The sequence below is a fragment of the Equus caballus genome, chromosome 10, assembly GCF_041296265.1.
Source record: "Equus caballus isolate H_3958 breed thoroughbred chromosome 10, TB-T2T, whole genome shotgun sequence".
NCBI classification, from domain to species: Eukaryota; Metazoa; Chordata; class Mammalia; order Perissodactyla; family Equidae; genus Equus; species Equus caballus.
In genome coordinates this window covers 63,906,508-63,924,678 of record NC_091693.1, presented here as the reverse complement: position 1 = coordinate 63,924,678, position 18,171 = coordinate 63,906,508, and the positions used below count along the sequence as shown (strand labels likewise).

The window sequence follows — 18,171 nt, the reverse complement described above, 5'->3', positions numbered from 1 at the left end:
GTGTAGGGCTTGGACTTTTGAGTAGAGGAGCGTTTGTTTGAGCAGGAAGATGACCTCTTTCTTATATTTGATTCTTTGGAGTTTTAAATTCAAGTGAGAAAGGAAATCAAACACCAGTTTAGACAATTCATAAAAGAAAGAAGCATAAATTGATATTCCTTCTCCCTGTATAACTCCTTCTCCTGTTCGTATTTATTGTTATTATAGTTGTTTAATTATCTGCACGAGATGTTTGAGCAGTGTTTTTGTACCTTAATCAGTGCACGTAACAAGTGCTAAGTAAATGTTCAATGAATGAATGAATCTAAATTAGTTTCTTCTTTTTGTTGAGAAAGCTGAGGCTCAAATAAAATAACCTACTCAAATGAGCGAGTAGGACCAGACTTTGAGTCTCAGTTTAGGGCTCTTTCTGTGACATATGCTGATATACTATTTGTTAGTTGTTGTTTTCTCCAAATCCTTATGTTCTCTCTAATTGCTTTTGTGAATTTGTCCATATTAGAATAGAAAAATATTTGAGAACAGTGTTATACACATAGTGAATACTTAATATATTGTTCATTTATAGAGATTCTAAGGAGATTTTATCTGATTAGTGCTGTATCCTCTACAGTCCTTTGCCTCAAAAACTTTTAAAAATTACATGAGAAATGGAAAATGTGGATCTAAGATGTAAGGCACCTTTGTTGGAGTGATTTGAGTTTAGTCACCAGAGGGTGCTCTAACATTGCATTTTAAAGGGTGAGGTTTCCTGTTACCGTATCTCAAGTGCTCAAAATTTGTATTTGTTACTTTTATGTTAGACGTATTTTAAGAGAACAGTTTCTGGTTCTTCTGAAGAATACTTTGTTAGTATACTCTAATATTGGTTAGATCTTAGGCCTTCAGGTGCAAAATTTAGAAAAAGCTTTTCTTTTTGTCAACTATAAAACGAGTATCTCTAATGTGATATTATTATTTTGTGTAAATTGGCTTATTTTCAAGACTGGTTATTGAAACTAAGAAGTTGAAACTACCTTTCGAATTAAAAAAAAAGCAAATACTGATGTTGATCTTAGACATAATAGAGTGAATGAGAATTCAATACTGTAGCTATGTGACTTCAAAAGTAAATTTTAACAAGATAACTTTAACATCTTAATCATCAGTACTGTGCAGGCTCTTGTCTCTTATGTCTCATCATTTTTCTAAGGTTGTGAATTTCTAGAATTTTATAAATGATTCTGTAAATTAGATTTCTGAAATTGTGGTTGCTTAGCATTTTATATATGTGGTATCCCCTTGGTTAGTGTTGTACTTTGTCATATGTAAGAATAGGTTTAGAAAGCTATGAAACACCGTGCTAGTCCACAGTTGTTTTGTACCATAGATGGAGTAAGGCAAAATTGATTGTAATCATTAAATTACTTTGGTTTACATATGAGTTACAGCCTTTTTTATTCAACGAAATGTAATCCTGTTTCCAGTGAATCGCTAATGTAGCAAACTTATGAATAGGATGGGTTTGTTTCAATGAAATAGAGTGGGACAATAGTTCTCTAGCACTTGGGGAAGATTGCTTTCAATGCTGATCTCAGAATTCTGGTTTGCCAGCTGATGTTTGGATTAGAATAAGCACCCTTGGCTGACTTCAGAGCATATCCATTATTGCCACACGTGTGCCAGTATGTATATATGTATTTTAGCAGTAACGAAAGGGTAAAGAAGAAACAATTTATGCAAAGAAAGAGAAAATAGTCATTTTGAGAATTGAATTTAGAAAAGATTAGAGCAATTTAAGGAAGAGAAAGAAAACAAATCAAATGTGAAAATAGACCTAACACTCAATATTCTGGTGTAGTCAATTTTTATAGGGCAATAGATCGGACCTTTGGCTAGTTGGGTCCTCTTCTGGAATATATTCCAGATTCAGATCCTCACCACTTCCTTTTCTATTACATTTAGGTTAGATTGGCAGAAGTAACAACGTAACAGCCAAATGGCTACATTGTGATTTACTTATAGTTATGGCTTATGTGGTTTCTGTGTTGTGGGTTAGGAGGCTCTTGACAAAACTACATAGAATATCTGTTCAGAGGAGTTGTGCAAATTAGTACTTTTGAAATCCTTAATGTAACTCGGATTATGGCATAAAGAGAAATTCAGTACTTTTAATTTTTGCCAGTTCTGTTTTCTTTTATATATTTTCTTGGATATTAATAGATTTGTCAGCAGTAAGCAATCTTGGAATCTGTTAATTCAGATAGTATATTTGTTTGGAGTTAGTATCCTTGTCTCAAAATTATTCTGACATAAACATCTGGATTGAGCTACGTATGAGCTGTGGACTTTGACAATAGAAATAAGTGAATAGTTATTTTACTCCTGGGTTTTTCTGGCTTTTATTTTTAAAGATTGTTACAGGATAATTATTGGCCATTATATAGTTAGAATGCTTTTACATTAATATTATATATTATTTATATTTAAATATGTTTTAGAAACCATAATTAAATTTCCATCCTAATCCTTAGGATATCAGGAAAAAAGTTGTCATTTACCATCTAAGAACAATGAACTTTAAAATAATGTATATATTTAAGTCACTTTATAAATAACTTAGAGAAGTAAGAATAAAGGAGTAGTATGTAACAGTTTTATTAGAAATTTTAATAAGCATTTAAATACAGCAAATTCAGACTTTCACTCCATGTTTTCCTGGTTTTGAATGTATATGTACCTGAAATGGGCAACGTCCTCTGAATGCAAGTATCTGCTCGTTAGTTGTTATACATTCAGATAGACCTCTTAAGAGGTTATAGCTTATCATTATTTCTGGCTCTTCTTGCATTTAACAGCAGTGCTTGGATTGAATTTCCCTTTTTAGTAAACACCAGTTAGAATGATCAGTCCAATCAATACTTTTCTTTTCTACATCATCTAATTCCTTCCAGTTATTTTTTGTACAAATTTGCCTTTAGCATATTTGCCCACTGGTAATTGCAATACACAAATGGCATAAAAGATGAAAGAATACTGTCACACATCCTTTTAGCAAAACAGAATGGTCCAGGTTCGTGTCATAAAATCTCATATGATTAAATTCTTTCTGTTGAATGATAAGTGGATAAGAATACCATATGTCCTGAGAAATACATTGGTCATTCATTAGTTCTTGAGTTCTATAAAATTCATCTAGGATATCATCATCTAACGACTCATAGTCTGAGATTTCACTTAAATGATCAGTTTTACCATTATCATTAAAGTCTAAAGTACTGCTCTCTGTCTCTTTGCAGAAATCTAATTTATCTAATAATTGTGTAACATCTTCCTCTGTCAGTTTCTTTTCTTTCCCATTATAGGTGGAAAGTAAGAGATTGTGAATTTTAAACTGTATTAATGATAGCTAAAAGCAGTCTCCAAAGGTGAGGTCTGCATCCTTATTTTATACTTTCTTGAAATATGATATAATATTTTAGGCAAAACAGTAAGAAAATGGAAAAGGATGCATTATTATATCATCCTTCTAGGCATGCCATTATTCTTCCATATTCTTATTAGTCTTTTTTTAGCATAGTTGGGAATAATTGATGAATAATGCTGAAATAATTCCTAGAATGATGAAATAGCCAAATGTTTCAAGATATAGGAAAAAATAGGATCACTAAGATCTCATGATATAGCTTAGATTTATAAAAGGGGCCAGTGGATCCGTATGGCAATTATTAGATATAATAAGTTTTACTCCTTTTTTTTTAAAATGAGTTTTCTCTGCTTTTTGGAAGACCTTTAAGAAAGAATAAAGGTTATGAAGTATCCTAAAATAGTTTGAACTGCTCAGAACAGAAACTCATAACCTAAAATTGGGTCCATTGGGTCTTTATGGTATATCAAGGATTTAACTATTCTGTGGATCTTTATTGATTTATGCATTCAATAGCTATTTATTATCCACTTTGTTCAAGATTTTGTGCACTTACAGTCTTTTTTTTAGTATTGAAGGTAAAAAGTAATTGAAGATTGTCTTTTTATGTGTAACTTGTATTCTGACCCAAATACTTATTATTTATGTTAAAAATTATACTTGATTTTATATGACATTTTAAACTGCTTTAAGATAACATTTAAGTTTAGAATTTGCTTGCAGTTTCATTTGTGAATGCCAGAAAATGTGTACAACACTGAATTGCTAGTTATTTTATAAAATTACTGCTGAATGTATCCAATAGATCTACTTAGATTTGTTAAAGGGGTTCTGTAATTACATCTGCAGTGCTGCGTAGAATTTGGAAAGCGGTATGCTCTGTTAGTTTAAGTACCCACGTTCATTCTTAACCTAGCTGCAGATACCTGAGAGGAACATTCTGAAAAAAAAAAAAAAAGAATGAAGACTAAAAAATGTCTATTTTATAAAAGTACAGGGCATTTTGTAGAGCTTATACAATTTTAAGAATTCAGAGAGAAGGACCAGAATTGGATAGAATCTATAATATGTCTATAGTGCAATAGTTTTGGTTTTTTTTTCATTTATTTTTATTTTAGTTTTTGACTGAGGCCAGAGTTTTTTATGGTTTCAGAATTTCTTGAAGGAAACATTCTGTTATTTAGGTAGTCCAAAATTTCCTTTAGATTCATTTCTAGTTATCAAAGATTCATGTTAGATGCTGATTTTCAAATAGAGAGAAGTTTAAGGGTTATCGTTAAGAGATACAACACATTTATAACTAAAGCTACCCACCGTTGTATTTTGCTAGCAGGGCATTCATCCTAAATTCATTCTAAATAAATATGTGATCTCCAGTGACTGATGACATTTCCATAATTATATTATGTAGACTTAAGTAGACATAAATAGTATTAGCTAATGTTTGAATCTTGATCAGGTAATGTATTACATCACTCATTTTGAAGGAAATTAGATGTATTTTCAGATTTTTCAGCTCTTAAATCTAGGAGAACCTTACTGTTATATGGGAAAGAACAAGACTGTACATAACACCAACTAGTCCTCTTTCTGGCTTTGTTAGGAGTATTATTTAATTCTGATTCACTAGTTAAGCTATTTTATATTCTTTAAAAGGATGATTTAAAAAATAAGATTTTTCCATTGAAATCTGCAAGGTTTGTATTATTAACCTTTGTTTATTGCTAAATAATTTGCTTCACTGGTGAGTAATTGTTAGATTAGGAAATGTTCTCTTATTTAGGAAGTCCAAAGTTTATTTTTTTAAAAAAACTTTAGGTTGCAGAAGAATATTCAGTGACTTTGGAAAATGTTGACATGTCGTTATATGAAAAAAGCAAATTATAGCAGTTTGTAAAGGATAAGCCTAATCTGTATTTAGATATGTACGCATAAATACAAGACTGGGAATTTATATGCTATAATGTTATTAGTAATAACCACAAAATAGGTGCTTGTATTCTTCAGGTGCTCTTCTCAGTGCTTAGAATTTTAAGTTGTTTTAAACATTGAAACATATATTTAAATAAACTTTAAAAAACTGCCTGCCCAATACCAATACTGGAATGATAATTAGATACTGCAGTACTGTGATGTAACAGTGCTCATGGCTGATAAAAGATGACTTAGGACAATCCTATTATGTATATTGAGGCTTCCCTGGGGAATGAAGTGGTTAGAGGAACAACCACCTGATGCCTGGAAACTATAGCATAGTAGCCCAGGGAAGTCATTGCATAAAATGTTACCCTCCTGTGATTTGTAGTTAAAGACCCCTGATATTTGATGTTAAAACATGTGCTACAAATTTATTTTGGAGTTGTAGTTATAACTTTAAATATTTATTCTTTCTTTTCTTAAAACATATCTTTCATTTTTAGGCATTATCCAATTGGTTTGCTATTTGATCTTCTTGCATCAAGTTCAGCTCTTCCTTGGAACATCACAGTACATTTTAAGGTATAGTTTAAATAGCATTTCCCATTTGTCCCACTTGTGGTACTTAGTGAGTAGACTTAGAGTAGAATTTTTTTTTAAGTGAAGTTGTTTATTGCTTTTCCCATGATACTTTTTAATTGCTAAGCTTCCATTAGTGTTTGTCTGTAAAATACCTTCCAATTTCTTCCTAACCCTTGGCAGAACCATTAAAACATTTCATGTATAAATGCTTATTTTTTGTTGGAACTGAATACACTATGTTTATAATTTATAATATTTTTGGATATTTATAATGATGTAAAAAAAAATCTCAAATAGGAAGAGCAAAATCCTAACTGTAGATGTGGATGTGGGAGTGGGGAGGGGGTAGTCTAATACTGCTTCATAAGTCTAAGGCTATTTTGATTGAATTCAGAAAAGGATTAGGAGATAGAAGTTCAGGAAATATTAATTCCTGTAGTTTTAAAAGCCAGGCTAGATTTATTGTAATCTAATTTTGTCTCCATATTTTCCAAAGTTACTGATCCCTCTTTCCCCCTAACCAACTTGATTCTCCATCCTCCAACCCCCAAGCAATTCTCAAATACCACTGAAGGATCGAAACACATTTATTAGTTGATCACTAGGCAGTAGTTCTCAAATCATGGTGGGTAGTGGGAGGGAGGTATGTTAACAGTTTGAAAAGTCACTTAGGTGTCTGATTTGCTTTCCCATAAGGGACACTCTTTCACCGTCACTGCCCAAAGGCTGCTCACCCATTCTTCCTAAGATGCTGTCCTTCCTATTTTACTGAAATAGAGTATGTGGGTCATTGGTGTTTATTTCCCTATCATTTGCACTAATGTGCTTTGCAGAGTACCACGTTACCACAGATTTTAGTTACCACAGAACCATACAGAGTGAGGATATGGTTCTAATATGCGTGAGTTTCAGTTCCCATGCAAAGCAAGGACTGTCTGTACATATAATAATTTAAGTTTAGAATGGTATGACGGTAAAACTACTCCAAGCGTAGTAAGGGTAGAGGTTCCATATTGCCTAACAAGTGTTTCCTGTCATGTTGAAAAATACTTCCAATAATTAGATTACTTGTGTGTGTGGGTGTGTGTGTAATGCACTCTAAAAGATTTTGAAATCTAGGTTGAAATATATCATAGTTACCCATTTATTTATTCATACAACGAATATTGAGAGCCTGCTATGTGCCAGCCAGGCACTGTTCTAGGGGCTCGGTTACATGAGTGAATAACACAGAGACACTCAGAGACTTTATGGTACCTAGCAGGCACTACATACTAAGCCTTCTGTAATTATTGATTGAATGAGTTGATAGATTGTAATAATGATAGGAAAGGCTTACAATCTGTTATGATTGGTATAGTGTAATGGTTTTCAAAGTGGTCTGTGGAACCATGGGGATTCCCGAAATCCTTTTAAGGGATCCATGAGGTCAAATCTATTTCTATAATAATATTAAGATGCTATTTCCCCTTTCCACTATGTTTACCTTTGTACTGATCTGCAAAAGTGATGATGGGTAAAACTTTTGGCACCTTAGCACAAAGCAAGGCAGTACATCAAACTGTGCTAGTGATCCTTATATTCTTCACTGCCACGTGCTTGCGGTAAAAGGAATACCAGTTTCACTAAGGCTCTTCTGGATGAAACAGTACTAATTATTAATTATTATTAACCTTGACTCTTAAGTACATGTCTTTTTAGTCTCCCATGTGATGAAATTGAAAGTACACATAAAACACTTTTACTGTATGCCAAATATGATAGTTCTCTTAAGGAAAAGCTCTTGTGCCTTTGTTTGAGTTGCAACCTGAATGAGTCACTTTTTCATGACACAACATCTTTTATTTGAAAGAGTGACTGACAGGCAAACTGCGGTTGTTTAGACTTGGGTATTTGTCAGACAGTTTCTTGAAAATAAACAAAGTGAGCCTCTCATTATAAGGAAAACAACTGACGGTATTTGTTGCCAATGATAAAATTTGAACTTTTAAGGGAAAATTAGAATTTTGGAAAACACATATCTGTCACCATGAGCTTGACAGCTTTCTTATTCTTAAAGAATTTTCTGATGAGATTGGTGATCATGTTAAGAAATCTGATTCTTAAGAAATTTTATATAATGAAATGTGTTAACATTTGGGGAAAACCTACATTAACTCAGTAAACAAATATTTTCCACATGACCAGTGCGTGAGGTTGCAAAGTCATGCATGTGTAAAAGATCCATCCAAAGTGCAAGGTTAGAATCAGGAATTTTCCTGTAAGAGTATGAAATGTTCATTGATATGGTTTCAGATTTCACATTAATGTTATAATAAACTGTACTTACGGAATTTGGTATAGTATCAAAGAAGAATATCCAGAAATCTGAAAAGGCTATTAAGCTACTACTACTTTTTCCAACTACGTATTTTTGTAAGCCTGGATATTTATGTATTTTAACCAAAACATTGTAGAATATTGAATGTAGAAGCAAATAAGATAATCCATCTATTTTCTATTAAGCCAGACATTAAAGACATTTACATAACTAAAACAATGCCCATCTTCCTCCTAAATTTTTGTTGTTGTTCTGGAAAATAGTTATTTTTCATGAAAATATGATTTTTACTTTAACATGTAATGGGTTTATTCTTGTTGTTTTTAACTGGATTTCTCGTTGGAGTCCTTAGTAGGTCATACATTTTTTCCCAGATGGAAAGTTTGTCAGAGAAATCAAATAGAAAACAGAATCTTAGAGCTAATAAGGAAATTATAAAGGGTGTTTAAATTTAAATTTGTTCAGGTTACCAATGTGTTTCTATCCAGCGCGCCTACTCTTTCTGACCCTGGCCCATATTGGAGGAAAATTATTGCCTGGATTTCTTTCTTTCTTTTTTTCTTTGGTTAAAGATTGGCACCTGAGCTAACAACTGTTGCCAATCTTCTTTTTTTTTTTTTTTCCTGCTTTATCGTCCCAACCCCCCATACATAGTTGTATATCTTAGTTGCAGGTCGTTCTAGTTGTGGGATGTGGGATGCCACCTCAACGTGGCCTGATGAGCGGTGCCATGTCCTTGCCCAGGATCCGAACCCTGGGCCGCCGCAGCGGAGCGCGCGAACTTAACCACTGGGCCACAGAGCCAGCCCCTAGATTTCTTTCTATATACTAAATTCCCTTTAGTTAGGGTTATATTAAGACCTTGCTTACGTCAAAGGTCGTCTCCACGCTGATCGATGTAGGCCCACCTCTGTTGTACTACCTTATGACTTTTGCTTGATTATAATGGAACTGAGTAAGCGTTAAAATTGCAGGTACAAAAGCAATGCTTTTAGAGTGAGGAAGCAGGGTTTTTTTTAAGTTTCTAGAAAACAGTTTATCATCAGCAGAGATTGAATTTATTGAGTAGCAACTTTATGTCAGTTGATGTGTCAGTGTTTATCTTTTGTGTTGTTGTATTGAGTATGTCAAATGATGTTTGTGTTTTAACCACACTGCTTGGAATTTATTTCTTTTAGGATTGTTTTAAAAGATATTAATTGTTTTGATTAAATTTTGTGCAATACTGAAGTCTCCAAGACACCCCCCAGCCACACACCCCCCAAACACTTTTGGGTCAGTTTGTAGTTTAGACTGAATTCTTGGTGGGGGGAAACCTGTTAAAAATTTTCAAATGGACGTATTTTCTCTAATTTTTAACTGACTTTGATGCTTGGTATTTGAGTAGATTTCTGTTTATAGTAAATGAATTTTAATGTCTAGAGCAGTGCTTTTCAAGCTTTAATCTGATTCTGTAGGTTTGGCTTGAGGGCAGAGGTTCTGCATTTTTAACAAGTTTATAGGTAATGGGATGCTGTTGTCCACCAGACGACATGCTGAATAACAAGAGTTTAGAGAACACTGCAGATTTAAAAGTTCATAATATTGTGTACAGAACCAGAAGGAGGTAAGGATGATTCAGAAAATAAATGTTTTTGTAGGAATTTTATATATTTGTTGAATGCTGAGAGAGAAATATTATGTGATTGTAAACGTGTAGATTTGAACATTGGCTTTGCTTTCTTTCTCTCTTTACCAAAACAGGAGTAAAAATGGTATCTTCTTCAGGCTTTTCTAATTAGCTTCAGGGACATTTTTGATTCCTAAACTTGATTAGCCTACTGAGAAAATTATCTTATTTCTCTTTCCTCATTTTTTTATTTTGAAAAATTTAAACCTATGTGAGAAAAGTTGGGAGTTGTGTCCAGTAAACACTCATTCCTTTCACCTGGATTTGGCAGCTATTAACATTTTGCTACCTTTGCTTTATTTCTCTGTCTCTGTCGTTTTTTCCTCTGATTTTTTTCCATTATTTTCATCAGCATGCCGCTTGCAAAGCTGCATTGTAATCAAAAGATTGCTTAAAGTGTGTGGAATGTTTTAAAAGGGAAGTTAGTGTGATCTGAAAATTTAGTAATATCAAGTGAGGGTGGCAGGCTCTTTAAAATGCTTAGTTCTATTGCATATGCTAAATAAAGTTTAATAGAGTAAACAAAACGAACAATAACTTGCTGCTTTTCTTTCTTTCTCTCCTGATAACATGTTGCTAAATTGGTGTATTTTGGTTTTGATAAGAGCAGAAATTTGAATTTTGACAGTCATTATTAGGGGTAAGAACTCACATTTGCTAGGCAAAATAGGGTCAGCATTAAGGTAAGTGCCTCTGTGCAAAGCACTGCTGAATAATTGTGGCTAGACACAGTTAGAGACCAAGGTACTCAGTCCTTCCTGTGGTGCTTAAAAACACCCTGCCACTGGTCCTGACTGTTCTTTAAGTCTACTTGTATACTTAAGACCACTCACCTTTTCTGATGGACACGTTGTTTCTTGCTAGGCCAAGAGCCACTATGTCTCCCTGAGATAATTGACCGTATCTCTGCTTCTTCCACTGTGTGTTGATGACTTAGGTCTGAGGTAGCTTTCCTTGTTCTTGAGTGCACTTCATGGTCTCTCCCATGCTTCTACTGCCTATACTTCCCAGCTCTTAATATTGATGGCTATTTTGTAGTATCTATCAATAGCACGTTATATTAGTTATCCATTGCCTTGTGACAGATCACCACGTATGTAGCAGCTGAAAACAACACATTTATTGTTTCTCAGTTTCTGTGGGTCAGGCTTATCTGGATCTTCTCCCTAGGGTCTCACAAGGCTGCAGTCAAGGTGTTGGCTGGACTGCAATCTTACCTAGAAACTTAAGAATCTGCTTCTAAGCCCACTCAGGTTGCTGGCAGAATTCGTTTCTTTGTGATTTTAGGACTGTAGGCCCTATCTTATTGGCTGTCATCTAGAGGCCTCACTCAGCACCTATAGGCTGCTTGAAGTTCCTTGCCATGTGGACTTCCCCATTATAGCAGCTTTCTTCATTGAGTCAACAAAAAAGACTCTCTAGTGCTAGTCTGTTAGCAAGACTGCAGTTCCATATAACGTGACTTAATCATGGGAGTACCATCCCATAACTTTTGCCACATTCTTCTGGTTAAATACAAACCAAGGTCCTGTGCACACTCCATGGGGAAGAGGTTACAGAAGGTTGTGAACATGAGGAAGTGGAGATGATAGAAGATCATGTGTACTTAAAACTTTATGAAATATAATTTGTTCAGTCATTAATTTATTTATCAAATATTCATTGAGGTTAACATCTGCTTTCAGCTGTGACAGAGTAACTGCACTGGATTTTTTCTTCAGTCATAAACAGCTATAAAACTGGACAAAATATAGGAAGTAGAGGTGTTGTGAGGCACTGGACATTAGAGAGAAAGAGAATGAACAAGGTGAGCCACACATTCAGCCCATCTCTGCTTCAGGGCAATTTCCTGAATATGGCAAAGCAGAGCAAAGAAGTTCTACTGAGCTGAGGATGCAAGTACTGGAGTTCTGGGTTGCTGAAGCAGCTGGAACTTGCTAGACTGGGTATTGGCGAGGAGAGACTGGAAGTATAAATGTGAGTTCCACAAGGATACTTGGCTTGAGGGCTAGGCTGCACGCATAGGTGATATTCCTCAAGGCGTACTAGAGAGTGCATTTTAGGGGGGTTAAGAGTGGGAAAAGTCCCATGAAGCCTGGAAGTTTGGATTCCAGCCCATCCAGAGTGCAGAGAGAGATCTAGTTAATATACTGGGCATTTTTCTGAGACCAGAAAGGCCGTGCTATAGGAGGAGTAAGAATCCTACCTCAGCAGGGTTGGCATATTATGGCCTGTGTGCCAGATCTGGTCCACTCATTGTTTTTCTATGACCTGTGATCTAAGGATGGTTTTTATATTTTTTAGTGGCTGAAAAAAAATCAGAAGAATATTTTGCGACGTAAAAATTATGTGGAATATAAATTCTAGTGATCATAAATAAAGTTGTATTGAAATGTAGCCATCCATGCTAAAAGCTTTATGTATTACTTTTGGGCCACCACAGCAGAGTTGAGCACTTGCCATTGTATGGCACACAAGTCTAATAATATATTTACCCTCTAGTCCTTTACAGAGAAAGTTTGCCAACTCCTTTTATAGAGTAAGGATTATTCTGGATCTGCCCCATTACAGCCTAAAATTAAGCCTTTTTAGGATCAAGGAAAGGCACCATGCAGAACAAAACTCAACAAGAAAAGCAGTATCTTTACTTAAACTGTATTCACAATGTCTGGAATACAATCAGTTGTTACTAGACATATAAGTAAGCAGGAAACTTTCACCATATCAAGGGGAAAAAAATGCTGCTGGTAGAAACTGACCCTGAGATAACACACATTTGGAATTAGCCAAAAAATGAATTAAAGCAATTATTAAAAATCCTAATGACTTAACTCTCGTGACTTAAAGTAAGATCACAAAATTCTAGAATTGAAAAGAACAATATCTGAAATGAAAGATTCACTGCATGGGCTTAACAGTAAATTGAAGATGGCACAAGAATGGTTCTGTGGGCTTGACGACAGATCCATAAAAATCATCCACTGTGAAGAACTGAGAGAAGAAAATTGGGGGTAGGGGGAGGACAGAGTTCCAGTGACCTCTAGAATAATATCAAGCGGTCTAACATACATGTAAATGGAGTCCTAGAAGGAGAGGAAAGAAGGAATGGGTCAGAAATAAATATTTTTAAGAAGTACTGGTTAGACTCACATTTCTTGCCTTCAAAGCTACAGTAACTAAAATTGTGTGGTACCGGCATAAGGATAGACATACAGATCAATGGACTGGAAGTGAGAGTCCAGATATAAATACATGTATTTATGGACAATTGATTTTCCATGTGGGTGCCAAGACAATTGAGTGAGGGAAAGTATAGTTTTTCAGCAGGTGGTGGTGGACAACTGGATACCCGCATGGAAAAGAGTAAAATTGACCCCTGTAAAACATAAGTAGGAATGGATCAAAGACCTAAATGTAAGAGCTGAAATTATAATTTTTTTCTAAGAATAAAAAAGGAGTAAATTTTGTGACCTTGGGTTAGGCAGTGATTTCTTAGGTATGACACATAAAGCACAAGCCACCAAAGAAAAAAATAGATAAATTGGACTTGATCAAAATGAAAAACTTTCATTGTTCAAAGGAAATGAAAAGACAACCCATGGAATAGGAGAAAATATTTGCAAAATCATATGTCTACTAAGGGTCTAGTATCCAGAATATATTTTTTAAAACTCTTAGAACTCAATAATAAAAAGGTAAATAACCGAACTAAAAATGGGCAAAGGATTTGAGTAGATATTTCTCCAAAGAAGATATATAGATGGCCAAGTAAGCATATGAAAAGATGCTCAGCATAGTTAGTCATGAGGGAAATGGGAAGAAAGACCCCAGTGATTTACTCCTTCATGCTCACTAAGATAGCTATAATCAAAAAGTTGGATAGTAGCAGATGTTGGAGAGTGTGTGGACTGATTGGTGTTCTCATATGTTAAATGTTACTATTGGGAATGTAAAATGATGCAGCCACTTTGGAGAGTAGTCTGGCAGTTCCTCAAATGATGAAACGTAGACTTGTCATATGACCCACCAATTCCACCTGTAGTTATATACCCAAGAGAATTGAAAACGTATGTTCACCCAAAAACCTGTACATAGCAGCATTAGTCATAATAGCCAAAAAATGGAAGCAGTGCAAATGCTCATCAGCTAACGAATGGATAAACAATGTATATCCATACAATGGAATATAATTTGGCCTTGAAAAGGAATGAAGTACTGATACATGCTGCAACATAGAAGAACCTTGAAATATTATGCTGAATGAAAGAAGGTGGATGCAGAAGGCTGCATACTGTATGATTCATTTATATGAAATGTTCAGAATATGCAAATTCATAGAGACAAAGTTGATTAGTGGTTTTAAAGGGCTAGAGGGAGGGTAGAATGGGGAGCAACTGCTTATGGGTAACAAGATTTCTTTCTGGAGTGATGAAAATATTACATAATTAAGATAGTGTTGGCTGCACAACCTTGTGAATATACTAAATACCATTGAATTGTACTGTTTAAAATGGTGACTTTTAAGTGAATTGTATATGAATTATATCTCAGTTAAAGAAATAATGATTAATAATTTTCCAAATTTAGAGGAGAAAACATCAAACTCTGTGTCAGAGAAGCTCAGCAAACCCCAAGCAAAGAAATATATAGAAAACCACACTTAGGCACATTCTAATAAAATTGCTGAAAACTAGTTATAATTAGAAAATCTTGAAAGCAGCCACAGAAAAATGACACATGACATAAAAGAGAACAGTGAGGTGAATGATGACTGGCTCCTTTTCAAACAGTGGAGATCAGAAGATGATGAAATGACATCTTTTTTTTTTTTTTTTTTAAGTTGTTTGCAGATCTGATTAAGTTGTGGATCTTTTTTTTTTTTTTTTTTTTTTTTTTTTTTTTTTTTTAAAGATTTTATTTTTTCCTTTTTCTCCCCAAAGCCCCCCAGTACATAGTTGTATATTCTTCGTTGTGGATCCTTCTAGTTGTGGCATGTGGGACGCTGCCTCAGCGTGGTCTGATGAGCAGTGCCATGTCCGCGCCCAGGATTCGAACCAACGAAACACTGGGCCGCCTGCAGCGGAGCGCGCGAACTTAACCACTCGGCCACGGGGCCAGCCCCGAAATGACATCTTAAAGCACTGAAAGAAGCTACAGGCAGGAATGAAGAGCACCAGAAATAGTAAATATAAAAGATTACCTCTTTTAATTTCTTTAAAAGAGAAATGACTCTTTAAGGCAAGAATAATATAATTTTAAGGAAGGGTTAATAATGTCTGTATAAGTAAAATATATGACCAAAATTGTCTAAAGGATGGGGCCAGTAAATCTTCAGGTAGATATGAGTCAAAGAAGAAGTCACAAGGGAAATTTAAAAATATCTCATACTAAATGATAATGGAAACACAACATATTGAAGTTTGTGGAATTCACCCAAAGCAGTACTTAGAGGGAATTTAAAACTTTCTGTAATAGGAAAAAACAGTTTACTGATATCTGGAATGGGAAATGGGATATTACTGTAGATCCTATAGCCATTAAAAGGACAGTAGGAAATACTATGAACAACTTCATGCCAGCAAATTTGACAAATTCAATGAAAATAAAATTTACCAAAACTGACACAAGAAGTAGCAGATATGAATAATGAATAGCCCGTTAGTGTTTGAAGAAGTTGGATTTGTAATTTTAAAAAACTGACAAAGTAAAATTCCTTGCCTAGGTAGTTTCTTTTGGTGAATTCTATCAAATATTAAAGGAATAAATACTATCAATTTTTAAAGACTTTTTCTAGAAAATGAGAGAATACTTCCAAATTTGTTTTATAAGCCTGAATAATTCTGATATGCAGATATTAAAAGAAAATTGCAGACCAATATCCCTCATGAATATAGATGCAAATACTCTCAAGAAGATACTAGCAAATAGAACCCAGCTATATATATAAAGGACAGTATACCATGATTGCATTGAGATTATCTCAGAAATACAAGGATGATTCAACTTTGAAATATCAATGAATCAATGTAATTCAGCACATCAACATAAAAAAGTGGAAAAATCATACTGTGAGATAAATAGATGCAGAAAAAGCTTTTGACAAAATTCACTAGCCATTTATCATCAAAACACTTAGCAAGCTTAGGAATAGAAGGGAATTTCCTCAATATGACAAAGAGTAAATATGAAAGGCTACAGCTAAAATCATGCTAAATGGTGGTTTATTGAATGTTTCACTCTAAGATCAGGAAAAAGGCAAAGATGTCTGCTCCCACCACTTCTACAAGAGTAGTTTTGCTCTACTACAAAATATGTATTCCTAAAAAGCTCCATGAGGTGTTAAAAATCACAGGACTTAGGGGGAAAATGGGTTAGGGGCACAAAACCCAAAAACTTCATTAGTGACAAAAAAGATGGGAACCTAATAAAAGCACAGTCTTACATGTTAAATGGTTAAGAAATACATAAATACCACAATAAATATGGCACTTTACATTGAAAAAAGACCGGAAATTTGGTTATAGAAATGACCATCAGAAGGATTTACAGCTTGTCGGTTATTGTAATGTGATGGAAGGAAGGTTACCTGAAATGAGACAAAATTGTAACATCGGATAAGGGTGAGTGTAGCTTAATGTGAATTGAGGTACTGGGTCCAGTTTTGAGGTATATGTGTTTTGTGTATTCCCTTGCAGTTCAGTTTAACTGAGTGCCGTTTTCTGTGTTCACTTAGTATTTCTTGTGGACAATATTTACATAAGTAAACATGAAATTCTCTTTGCTCAGATTGTTCCCTTAATATATCATTTGCTTTGGAACAAACCCAAAAGACTTGAATAGACGGTTTATATATGGGGGTGTGTGTTGATATGTGAATAACCAATTAAGACATAAAAAGGTACTCCATGTCTTTAGTCATCAGGGAAATGTATGTTAAAACCACAATGAGATAGCGCTTCACACTCACTAAAATGACTAAAATTAAGACTGACAGTACCAAGTTTGAGGACAACGAGTAACCAGAACTCTCATACATTGCTGGTGGGAGTGTACAATTACAGTCACCTTGGAGAACAATTTAGCAGTTTTTAAATAAGGTTAAACATGAACTTGATCTATGACCCAGCATTTCTGTTTTAAGCTATATACCCAAGAAAAATGAAAGCATATGTTCACAAAATACTTATACACTAATGTTCATAGCAGCTTTCTTAATAATAACCAATATTTGGATACAATCTTAATGTCTACTAACAGGCTTTTGGATTCACAGATTGTGGTGAATTCATTCTGCAGTATACTACTCAGCAACAAAGGAACTAAATGCTGATACAGGCAGTAACATATCTCAAAAGCATTATGCTAAGTGAAGGATGCTAGTTACACAATACTGTTTATTGTATAATTCTGTTTATGCAACTGTATTACAGGCCAAACTAGTCTTGTAAGGCAGATCAGTGATTAGCTAGGGTCAAAATGAAGGAACTGATTGCAAAGGGCACAAGAACTTTTTGAGAGTGATGGTAATATTCGATATCTTGTTTGGGTTGACAGTTATGCAGTGTCAAAATTCACCTAACTATACACTTAAAAGTTCTGCATGTCACTATACATGAATCATATCCCAATAAAGTTGATTTATTTTAAAAAGTTTATTGAGAGGGGACAGAGAGGTGAGAACAGTCATGGTCTCTGCCTTATGGAGCTTTAAGAGTAGTGTGACATAAGAATATAAATGTTATAGAGTCAAGTGTATGGACTTTGTGAACTTAGCCTAGACTGGGAGAGTAAGAGAAGTTTCCTGGAGGGTGTGATGTTGAAACTGAACCTGATGATTGCAGGGGATTTTTTGGGGGTAGGCATCTAAGCGGTCAAGTGATAGGCAGGGAGTGAGAGTGTTCCAGGCAGAGGAAATAGTTTGTGCAAAGCACAGAAATGAGAGAGTATGACTGAAAGCATGTTTGAGCACATGACAGATATTTAAGATCACTGGAGCAGAGAATGTGTGTGTGGGAAAAGGGAAAGAGAATGGAGTATGTAAAGTGGGAGTGAGAGATTATGCTGGAGAGGTTAGCAGAGAAATGTCATTTGAAATCTTGAAGGCTTTAGAAGAAACTTGATTTTATGCTAAAACTACAACAGAACAGCTGAGTGAGAAGATCAGATTTACATTTTAAGAAGATCACTGTGACTCCAAATGTGAAAAATGCATTAAATGGATAAGACTTTGGGCATGGGACCCAGGTACAAGGTTTCTCAGAAATGTCAGATAATTGT

The 18,171-nt window shown here is 34.6% G+C and overlaps 1 protein-coding gene across 16 annotated transcripts in view; it reads left to right on the top strand.

Moving 5' to 3' along the window:
• Window positions 1-18,171, top strand: part of ATG5 (autophagy related 5) — a 122,118-nt gene that overhangs the window by 20,275 nt on the left and 83,672 nt on the right. For 14 of the 16 annotated variants that reach the window (XM_070223607.1, XM_001503938.5, XM_070223614.1 and 11 more), the window contains one exon: window positions 5,827-5,905. The exons of the other annotated variants lie outside the window; for them this stretch is intronic. In XM_070223607.1, the coding sequence (XP_070079708.1) occupies window positions 5,827-5,905 (79 nt within the window). The remainder of the gene's footprint in view (window positions 1-5,826; window positions 5,906-18,171) is intronic. 16 annotated transcript variants of the gene reach the window in all.